General features: G+C 37.1%; 1 protein-coding gene across 1 annotated transcript in view; it reads left to right on the forward strand.

The window, feature by feature from the left end:
- The window catches only part of LOC143025752 (uncharacterized), a 4,736-nt gene extending 294 nt beyond the window's left edge, over positions 1-4,442 (forward strand). Inside the window, exons 1-2 of the mRNA XM_076185759.1 lie at positions 1-1,157; positions 4,385-4,442. The exon at positions 1-1,157 is cut by the window's left edge and continues 294 nt beyond it. Coding sequence (XP_076041874.1) covers positions 1-1,157; positions 4,385-4,442 — 1,215 coding nt within the window. The remainder of the gene's footprint in view (positions 1,158-4,384) is intronic.
- Positions 4,443-12,500: the final 8,058 nt, after the last annotated feature.

The following is a 12,500-nucleotide window of genomic DNA, read 5'->3' on the forward strand; positions in this document are numbered from 1 at the left end:
GAACTATCACCCCTGGGCGAATCCGTTAAAGGTCTGTATGATGGCTCCTCCAAAGATTCGGCTCACTTTCTAGAGAATATTGCAGGGTTCAATAACGTATTCTCTTTTACATCCTTTTCGACTACGGGAGTTTTGGAGGATAAAACAGAATCTTTTATCTCCTACAAGATACAGGGAAAGGTTTACCACCGTATAGGGGACATGAAACCCAACTTGATGGTCAGTGAAGACGAGAGCAGACGGTTGAGTCTCAAAGATGAAGCGCCGAAGAAACCGTTCTGGAAATCTTCAGCAAGTTTCCTGGATTTGTACTTCTACCATGACAAAGAACAGCAACTGAAACTTCGTTCTGAAGAAGTCACCTACAAAGGTAAAGAGAAACCTGAGACGACTAACGAGAAACCTGAGACGACTAAGCGCAGGAAACGCGAGGATAACCAATACCGAAGGAACGAGGGAATTATAGAGACGCTATACGAGTATTTCGTTAACAACAATACCGCTCTGAGGGAGATTCTCAGAGAGGTGAAAACGTCAGCGGAGCTGGTCAGGGCTCACGTTGCCCGGCACAACTCTTTGCCGGATGTTGTCATCGATCTTAAGACGGCGAAAAACGTCTCTACGAGGGAACATAAGGGTGTCTACCATTTACCAACGGCATCCTGTCAAGTAGGAGCGATAGTGAATATGGGGTCGGATAGTGATACCTTGAATGTCAGGATAGAGTCGCCTTTACCAAATTCGAAATACGCTGTTCGAATAATTAAACCCACAAACTATTTCTACGATCTCTTCCAGTATCCCCTGTTGTTCCCAAATGGGGATAAAGGATACAATTTTGGCATGGAAAAGAACGACTCCTCGAAAAGGTTGACTGCGCTAATGTACTATTCGGCTCTTTATATGGAGAGAGAAGGAGTCTTTAACTATCTCACAAAATGTCGACGCCTCTTCCAGCAGTTTGTCGTCGACAACTACGTGAAGATCGAAACTAGCCGGTTGTGTTATTTTGAGAGCCAACGCACCAGTATGCGCAAGGAAAGGGCTGATGTGTTGAACTTTAGCGACAAGGGCGGTGTCGGGCAACGTGTAGTGCTCTCGCCGTCGTTCGTCGGTGGGCCCAGATACATGAAAGAGCGTCAGCAGGATGCTTTAGCGTACGTTACGAAGCGAGCAGCGCCGCAGGCCAAGCCCCCAGGCGAAGCCTGGCCGGCGAAGCCGGTGGGCTTGTTATTATTATTATTATTATTATTATTATTATTATTATTATTATTATTATTATTATTATCATTATCATTATTATTATTATTATTATTATTATTATTATTATTATTATTATTATTATTATTATTATTATTATTATTATTATTATTATTATTATTATTATTATTATTGTTATTATTATTATTATTATTATTATTATTATTATTATTATTATTATTATTATTATTATTATTATTATTATTATTATTATTATTATTATTATTATTATTATTATTATTATTATTATTATTATTATTATTGTTATTATTATTATTATTATTATTATTATTATTATTATTATATTACTATTATTTAATTATTATTATTATTATTATTATTATTATTATTATTATTATTATTATTATTATTATTATTATTATTATTATTATTATTATTATTATTATTATTATTATTATTATTATTATTATTATTATTATTATTATTATCACTATTATTATTATAATGCATGAACAGAATGGGGAGGATTTTCGACTCAGTGAATGACATGGTTTTTCTTGAAGTTTAGATATTGGCTGGTTGATTATTCTCATTTTCAGTACGACAAGAGAACAGGATAATTTCATGTTAATCATTTAACTTTAAAGACTGCCCTTCGACTTCCTAGTAATCTACTGACCCCTTTCGACCCCCCTAGCAATCTACTGACCCCCTTTCGACTCCTTGGATGGTTTCATCGACCACCTAGCAATCTACTGACCCCCTTTCGACCCCTTGGCTATTTGTCGATCCCTTGGATGACCTCATCGACCCCTGGGGATCGATATCGACCACTTTTGGAACCCCTGGATTAGAACATATTAATCTGTTTTCCCTTAAAAAAAAAAAAAAAAAAAAAAAAAAAAAAAAAAAAAAAAAAAAAAAAAAAAAAAAAAAAAAAAAAAAAAAAGTAGACTGAGAGTCAACTTAATACAGGTTTTTAAGATTCTAAAGGGAATTGACAACATCAAAAATGAAAAAAAATTCACACTGAATGAGAATCCGACAAGAAATAATGGTCTCAAAGTGTCAGGAAATATATTTAATTTGGAAGTGGGTAGAAACTTCGTCAACCGTGTAGTCAATAAATGGAATAAACTTCCTGCAGAGGCAGTGCAATGTAGTTCAATTCGAACCTTTAAGATTCGTTTAGATAAACATCTAGGCAATATGCTGTAATGACTGTCATTTATTTTATATTATTTGTTTATTTGTTTGCTATTATTTGATTGTCTTATTTGCTTGATTTTCCTTTATTATTACTTATCTGTCAATTTATCATTATTTACTATTTACTTGTTTGTTTATTTTATTTATTATTGTTCATCTTATTATAACTTTTATTTTTTTTTTATCGTTATTATATATTTTTTCCATCCGACCTAGATATGGACCAAAAGGTCTCTTGTCGGCATGCTCCGCATTTGTAATCTTTATTTGTCATGACATTTGGAAATAAACTGTCCTACTGGGATTCGAACCCTCGCCTGAGTGGCCTGCTTTTTATAAGACGAAGACCATACCATCATGCCATCATGACCCTACAAAAAAATTAAATACAGTACATACCATATTTCACCTAGGTGCATTCGGCGGAACGATTGGGCCGTGAACTAAGTCGTTCCGTTTTGTAGGGTTCATGGTGGCATGATGGTACGGTCTTCGTCTTGTAAAAAAAAAGCAAGCCGCTTAGGATGTGGTTCGAATCCCAGTAGGAGAGTTTTCTTCCAAATGTCATGATGATACAAAAACACTTGTCGGAAGACTAGCCTGCATAAAGGACTTGATGAAATACAGTACATACCATGTTTCACCTGGGTGCCCTCGGCGGAGCGATTGGGCCGTGAACTAAGTCGTTCCGGTTTGTAGAGTCATGGTGGCATGATGGTACTGTTTTCGTCTCATAAAAAAGAAGCCGCTCAGGCGAGGGTTCGAATCCCAGTAGGAGAATTTATTTCCAAATTTCATAATGACACAAAAACATTCGTCGGAAGACTAGCCTGACTAAAGGATTTGATGAAATACAGTACATGCCATGTTTTACCTGGGTGTCCTCGGCGGAGCAATTGGGCCGTGAACTCAGTCGTTCCTGTTTTTTAGGGTCATGGTGGCATGATGGTACGGTCTTCGTCTTATAAAAAGCAAACCGCTCAGACGAGAGTTCGAATCCCAGTAGGTGAATTTATTCCCTTACACACACACACACACACACACACATACACACACACACACACACACACACACACACACACACACACACACACACACACACACACACACACACACGCGCACACACACACACACACACACACACACACACACACACACACACACACACACACACACACACACACACACACACACACACACACACACACACACAGATATACAGTATATATACATATCTATATATATATATATATATATAGATATGTGTGTGTGTGTGTGTGTGTGTGTGTGTGTGTGTGTGTGTGTGTGTGTGTGTGTGAGTGTGTGTGTGTGTGTGTGTGTGTGTGTGTGTGTGTGTGTGTGTGTGTGTGTGTTAAAGGCAGATTGAACATGTTTAGAAGCTCTGCCATGGGATTCGAACCCTGACCCGTGTGTCCATAATCACGAGGCCAAGCTAGCAACCGTGCTACATGTGATGGTTCACAAGTCCCTTTTTGAACCATCACATGTAGCACGGTTGCTAGCGTCTTGGCCTCGTGATTATGGACGCACGGGTCAGGGTTCGAATACCATGACAGAGCTTCTAAAAATGTTCAATCTGTCTTTAACACACACACACACACACACACACACACACACACACACACACACACACACACACACACACACACACACACACACACACACACACACACACACACACACACACACACACACACACACACACACACACACACACACACACACACACACACACACACACACACACACACGTATATATATATATATATATATATGTATATATATATATATATATATATATATATATATACACATATATATCTGTAAGTGTATTTGGGCAGGAGATTTTCTCTAATACATATATCATTAAAAGTGATGGCTAGTTGTGCATTAATTATTTTCTTAAAGGTATTTTCCATATACCTTATTGTAGATTTGTGTTCATTAGAAAGGAAATTTATGATTTGGCTGTATGCAGTCATATTAGCTAGATCGCGATTTCGGGTTAAAGACCCTTCTTCAGTACCTATAGGGATGTTCTTTCTTATCAGCATAATAATAAATCCGATGAGTCTAGTTAAAGTTCTAAGTTTTATACTAGAGTTTCTTACTTTCTAATCACTTTGGGGGAGGTCACCTGGTATTTCGGGCAGTGAAAAAATGTCACGTGCACTGGGGAGCCTCCGGGTTCGTGTTGTGGAGGAATGTGGCATGCTTGTGGTTATAGCGTTTTGTCTCGTATTTGCACTAGTGGCGTTTTGTCTCGTATTTGCCCTAGTGGCGTTTTTTTTTTTTCTCGTATTGGCGTTTGTGGTGTTATGTCTCACGTTTGTATTTGCAACGTTTGCCTCATGCTTGGAAGAGCTCTAAGGTCGTCTGCTTGTATATTTAGATTTGGGCTTAACTCTTTAATATACAATGCTTCTAAAATTGAGAGGCGTCTATCGTCAGTACATAAATCTAAGATCTCAGTGTTTTTCTCTAGGGTCTCTCTTGCTCGTGTTATGCCATGGGCTTCTCTTAAGTTATTTTTAGGGGCTCCAGATGCCAGGTGGTATGAGAGGCGACGGGATAAGCTCATTGTCGTCATGCCAATATAGGTGGATGGAAGGGCTTCACAGTTCCCTCGTGTACAAGTGAACCTATAGATGACATGTGATTTCTGAAGTTCCTTTCTCTCTTGTTGGGGGTTGTTTCTAATAAGGAGGTGGCTAGTTTTCCTAATTTTATAATAAATCACCAGGTTGAGTATTTTCTCTGGATGACTGGTTTAATGTTTCTTTTTATAATTTGTTTCATAATACGCTTATCTTCTTTATAAGCTGTCGAAAAAAAATGATTTATAATAGATGTTGATTTTCTCTTTATTCTGATTATTATTGTTGTTTTTATGCCAGCCGTCCATTATTTTCTTTGTTTGGTAATTTATCTCTTTTTCACTGAAGCCGTTATTAATCAGAACTTGAGTGGAACGTTCGATTTCATTATGCGCTTGTGTCCATGTGCTGCAGTGAGTTAGTGCTCCTCGGTATAGGCACTGATGGTAGAGTCCTTACATCTTTGAGGGCACTCACTAGAACCATTAAGCCAGTGTCCAGGGTTTGTGGGTTTTGTGTACACCATTGTATTAAAAGAATGTTCAGTTTGTTTCACAAGGAGGTCGAGGAAGGGTAATGCTCCGTCAACGCTATCTTCCATAGTGAAAGTAAGTTCAGATGTCTCTTGTAAGAGGTGGCGAAGTTTTTCAGCTTCGTTGCTGTTCTTGATCTTAATGAAGATATCATCAATGAATCTACAATAGATATCTGGCTTTTCAGTTTTTCTGAATACTTCTTTATCTACGCAGCCCATGAAGAAGTTTGCCATTAATACTTCATCAATTCGACAATGTTTGTTCCTGCGGGGGCAAGTGAACGGGAACTCTTTAGTACAGCATTCAAGCAGTTTCCGTAGTATAAGTGCTGGGATATCTAGTGTTAGAGTAGTATCATCGTAGTACACTTTGTTGATGAAGTAATTAATTGTACGATCTACGGAAATATTAGTGTACAACCGTTCCACATCAAGAGAAGCGATTCTACCTTTAGCAGAGTTTGCCTTGATAATGTCTAGGAAATCAGATGTGGATTGTAGACTGTAGGTGGTGGGAGTGTAGGGAGTTAGAATGGAGCACAGTTTCTTAGCGAGTTTGCACGTTGGTGCAGGGATTTTGTGAAATTATGGGACGGAGTTTATTACCGGGTTTGTGTGTTTTGACTATCCCAAAGTGATCAGCAAGTAAGAAACTCTAGTATAAAACTTAAAACTTTAACTTGAGTCCTCGGATTAATTCTTATGCTGATAAGAAAGAACATCCCTATAGCTACTGAAGAATGGTCTTGAACCGAAATCGCGATCTGTTTAATTCTCCTTCAAGAAACTGGGGGCTGCAAATTCTAAGAGCTCGAAGGAATAATCCTGAAGCGACGCTACTTTTTACTTTGTCTGGGTGACTGCTGAAAAAATGAAGATAACTACCAGAATGGGTTTCTTTTCTATAGACGGTAAAAGCAAGCTTGTCTCCGTCACGAACAATGAGAACATCTAAAAAGGGTAGCTTACCTTGTTCTTCCCAATCAACTTTAAACTTAATGTTGGAGGCTAACGAATTTAGATTAGCAAAGAAGTTATCGAATGAACCCCAACTTTCATCCCAAAGAGTGAAAATGTCATCTACGTATCTAAACCAAACCATGTCTGCGGGTTTAATGGTAGGCAGAAGAACAGACTCAAAGTATTCCATGTACAGATTGGCCAATACAGGAGAGAGATTTGAACCCATGCTACAACCAAATTTTTGTCTGAAAAAAGAATTCTGAAAGGAAAAAACATTTGATGTGACACACAGGCGAATAAGCGCAATGATTTTTGAAACGGGGAGTGGGAATTTGTCCTGAAATCGTTGTAGCTTAGTTTCCAGGAAGGATAGAACGTCATCAATACAGACATGTGTGAAAAGAGAAATTACATCCAGGCTAAGCATTTTTCTACTAGAAAAATTCACTTTTTTTTAATTTTGTGATGAAATCCTCTGAGTGGTTTAAATGAGAATCGGAGAAAGTACCAACAAACGGGGATAAAAGGTTTGCTAACCATTTAGAAAGCTTGCTGGTACAATATCCCCGGTTGGAGATAATAGGTCTGAGGGGAATATCAGTTTTATGCAATTTTGGAAGGCCATAGAAATAAGGCAACTTAGGATTAATCACTTTGAGTTTCATTACCTCTTCGTCTTTAGTGATGTTACGAACTTCTTTGTTGAAAGTGGCAGACATGTTTTTAAGTGGATTTTTACTAAGTTGCTCATATGTATCCGTGTCATTTAGAAGGGCCATGGCTTTATCTACGTAACTGTCATGGTCAAGAATAACTATTTTACTACCCTTGTCTGCCTTCCAAAATTGCATAAAACTTATATTCCCCTCAGACCTATTATCTCCAACCGGGGATCTTGTACCAGCAAGCTTTCTAAATGGTTAGCAAACCTTTTATCCCCGTTTGTTGGTACTTTCTCCGATTCTCATTTAAAACACTCAGAGGATTTCATCACAAAATTAAAAAAAGTGAATTTTTCTAGTAGAAAAATGCTTAGCCTGGATGTAATTTCTCTTTTCACACATGTCTGTATTGATGACGTTCTATCCTTCCTGGAAACTAAGCTACAACGATTTCAGGACAAATTCCCACTCCCCGTTTCAAAAATCATTGCGCTTATTCGCCTGTGTGTCACATCAAATGTTTTTTCCTTTCAGAATTCTTTTTTCAGACAAAAATTTGGTTGTAGCATGGGTTCAAATCTCTCTCCTGTATTGGCCAATCTGTACATGGAATACTTTGAGTCTGTTCTTCTGCCTACCATTAAGCCCGCAGACATGGTTTGGTTTAGATACGTAGATGACATTTTCACTCTTTGGGATGAAAGTTGGGGTTCATTCGATAACTTCTTTGCTAATCTAAATTCGTTAGCCTCCAACATTAAGTTTAAAGTTGATTGGGAAGAACAAGGTAAGCTACCCTTTTTAGATGTTCTCATTGTTCGTGACGGAGACAAGCTTGCTTTTACCGTCTATAGAAAAGAAACCCATTCTGGTAGTTATCTTCATTTTTTCAGCAGTCACCCAGACAAAGTAAAAAGTAGCGTCGCTTCAGGATTATTACTTCGAGCTCTTAGAACTTGCAGCACCCAGTTTCTTGAAGGAGAATTAAACATTATAAAATCTCAACTTAGTAATTTAGCTTACCCGGATTGGTTCTTGGTCAAAGCCCTCAGCCGAGCGAGATCCAATTTTTTCAACACCACCCCCATTTCCTCTAATTTTTCATTGGGCAAGAGCTCTTTAATCGTTCCCTTTTCTGAATCATTCATTCCCTCGACCAAGTTTCTTCCCAAAGACAAATTAAATTTGATTAATTATTACCCTAACACCATTAATAAAAAGGTGGTAAATGTCCATCAAAGGTTAAAAGAAGAACAGAGTCAAGGGGTTTATTCGATTCCATGTAAAGGTTGTGACTTAGTTTACATCGGACAGACTGGAAGGGATTTGAATACCAGGATGATTGAACATAAATGTTCCATTAAATATACACAAGAGAGCTCAGCTGTGTTCCAACATGTTAAGCAATTTAAACATTGCTTAGATTGGGACAGAGCTGAGCTTATTTATAAATCCAGATGTGAGTTCAGGAGAAAAATGGTAGAATCTACGATCATTGAATATCAGCCCAACATGAATATTTCAAAGGGGCAATGGTCCCCGGACATAATGTCCGGACTCTTCATCTCCAACCTAGTGAAAGCTCATTTGCCTCTTGACCTCACATACGGAGTGAGTCGAGGGTAGAGATATCTTCCCATGTTCCCCTTTCTTTTGTTAAGGGTGCTACTTAAACAGCACGCCCTCTCTTATTTGTATCTACTGAAGAGGATTGCAGTTTGCAATCGAAATATATAGATTCCCCGTTTCCAGTCTTTTCTACTCCAACAGTGGTTTCTACGTTATTGACAAATGTGTGATTACATTTTTCACCTGTAATATATATATATATATATGTATATATATATATATATACATATATATATGTATACATATATATATGTATATATATATATATATATATATATATATATGTATATATATATGTATATATATATATATTCCAACCTACAAGCCGATTAGATGGTTTTGGTACATAGAAACGTCACTAAACTACATACAATATCAACTACATAAAACAGGCAGTCAGTACCCCCCATATAGGCCGTTTCATCGTGTACGGAAAGTTCACTGCCATCAATTCACCTCGGGAAAATTCACCGCCATCAGTTCACCGTAGGGAAAGTTCAATGTGGTGAAAATTGACCGTCAGGAAAGTTCATCGTGAGGAAAGTTCAACGTAAAACGTTTTGTTAAAAAGTATATGATGACACAAAAAGTAATTAACGAAAAGTAATAAGTATTTTCAAAACAATAATGGCAAACTTTTATTCATTCATAATGCTTATTCTAATGTCATATATATACTCTATATTTCAAACCCATAAATGTATATATATGCAGTATCATTACAAAGAATAATATTTTAGTCATACTTTTAAAACCATGAAAAATAAGATAAATAAAGAAATTCCCTAAGAATGTATTTAATAATGCATAATAAAAGAGTGAAAAATATATCACTGACAATGTAATCATTTAAATTATGTGCCAATTGATATCATTTAAAGTTTAAATAATAAATTTATGAGCTAATCCTCTCAAATATTCAATGATGCACTCATTTTCGTTGTAATTTAAAACAAGTCTTCGAATTCTCTTAGTACAAGTAATATAATCTTTCCAATGTTGGGTACATTGTAATTTGTGGCGGTGCAAAAAGTAGTCAACGTATTCAAAGCTCTGTGTGAAAACGAAGTTTTCCTATCTGAATCTCAAGATGTTATTGAATACTATGAAGATACATGGATAGGGAGACCAGATAGAAGTCGTCATCGCCGCCTACCTAAATTCCCTCGTGAAATGTGGAATATCTATAATTCTGGTTTGGATAACACACCAATAAATAGTAATAATATAGAAGGATGGTATAGGGCCTTTGAGAAACAAATAACGTCTTTTCATTCCAATATTTGGACGTTTTTGGAATGTATGAAGAATTAGCAGTGGTTAACAGGGGTCAAGATTGAGCAGTATGTCACTGGACATGGACCTATATAGGGAAGGAAAGATTATATTAGTTGATCATAGTTCACACAAATTTAAGTGCCTACATTGTAGGGTTTATATTTTTCATTCTCTTATTATGTACTATTAGTTAATTCTTATGAAATTTCCTTATATCTCTTATTTTTCACGGTTTTAATATGTATGACTAAAATATTGTTTCTTTGTAATGATTCTACACACACACACACACACACACACACACACACACACACACACACACACACACACACACACACACACACACACACACACACACACACACACACACACACACACACACACACACAACACACACACACACACACACACACACACACAAACACACACACACACACACACACACACACACACACACACACACACACACACACACACACACACACACACACACACACACACACACGCACACACACACACACACATATATATATATATATAAGAAGTCACGGGTCTAGTTCCGAGTTCCTGAGTTTATTCCTGACCGGTTTCGCTCTATGCTTCTTCAGAGGAATGTGACTCTGGAGTGAAGCTGGCGGTATACATAGTCTGAGTAAGACCGCGTTCCCTCCTTGGAGGTGGGTTACGTTTGGTTGTACAATGGTTTTTAATACAATGAACAATAGTGATAATAAAGTATACAATAAATTGTTGTGATGTTATTATAAAACAGCTCCGGTGTGTGTGGAATGTTGATCGAGGGTGTAACATTGTAAGTGAAGCGAGTGGTGTAAAAATGTGGGAATCCTAAAAAGTGTCATAAGATAATTTATAGTATTAAATAATATAAAGATAAATATCCAGATAAATAAAATGAAATAAAATGAAAATAAAAATAAAAATACAAATACAAATATAAATATGAATAAAAATAAATAGATAAAAATGTGCTTATTTAAAGTGACATGACATCTCACCGCATATCGTTGTGTGACAGAATGTTATAAAAAATACATACATATACAACAATGAATAAATAAATAAATGCCAAAGAAATATATAGTAAAAATAATAAAAATAATAATAATAATAATAAAAATAAAAATAAAAATAATAAAAATAAAAATAAAAATACGAACTGACCGGCCTCAAGCCCTCAACCCAGGGAGCGCGGACCGGATGGAGTTTGTTGTTCTATGTGGGCGCTGTTCTGGGGCAGGTTCTTATGGCTGCGTATTGAGCTGTGAATTTTTCCCATTTTATATCCCCTACTTTTTGGTTGATGTTGGCATTGGTTGTTATGTATAGGGCTTCAATCACCTTCCTTTGTCTTTTTGATAGACCTTTCTTTACTACCTCTGCCTGTTGCCAGTCGGGAAGATGTCCTTCCTGATCCACGTGGCCCACCATCGCGTTTGAGAGGCGGTGGTACCTTAGGTCCGCCTTGTGCTCTCTTATTCTGGCATGTACCCATATATATATATATATATATATATATATATATATATATATATATATATATATATATATATATATATACACATATATATTGGTGAGGAACAGTGTGGGTTTAGGACAGGTAGGGGTTGTGTAGATCAGATTTTTGTGGTAGGACAGATATATCAGAAAGCTATAGGAAAAGGTAAGGATGTTTCTTGGGCTTTTATAGATCTGGAAAAGGCTTACGATAGGGTAGACAGGAAGGCACTGTGGGAGGTACTGCAGATATATGGGATAGGAGGAAAGCTTTTGAGAGGAGTCAAGAATTTTTACGAGAGTAGTAGAACTTGTGTTAGGAATAGAAATGGAGAGAGTGAATAGTTTGAGGTTAAGGTGGGACTTCGTCAGGGATGTGTTATGTTGCCCTAGCTGTTCAGTCTATACATGGATAGGGTGGTGAGAGAGGTGAATGCAAGGGTAGTGGGTCATGGGTTGGAGATGATTAAAGAAAATGGAGAAAAGTGGGATGTGAGCCAGCTGTTGTTTGCTGACGACATTAAGCTTGTAGCAGGGTCAGAGGAGGGATTGAGGAAGTTAGTGACAGAGTTTGAGAAGGTATGTGAAAGAAGGAAGCTGAAGATAAATATGGGCAAAAGTAAAGTGATGAGATGTACAAGGGGAGAGAGTGACAGTAGGCTGGAACCAATCATTAAGGGTGAAAGACTGGAGGAAGTGGATATTTTTAGATACTTGGGTGCGAATGTGGCAGGAAAGGGAGGAGTAAAGATGGAGGTAGAATGTAGATTGAGAGAAGCGAGTAAATGCCTTGGTGTATTAAAAAGTGTAATGAGAAATGGGCATCTGGGAATGGATGCTAAGAGGAGGTTATATGAAGGAGGGATGGTG

The sequence above is a fragment of the Oratosquilla oratoria genome, chromosome 5, assembly GCF_046742065.1.
Source record: "Oratosquilla oratoria isolate Oo_2021 chromosome 5, ASM4674206v1, whole genome shotgun sequence".
Classification (NCBI taxonomy): domain Eukaryota; kingdom Metazoa; phylum Arthropoda; class Malacostraca; order Stomatopoda; family Squillidae; genus Oratosquilla; species Oratosquilla oratoria.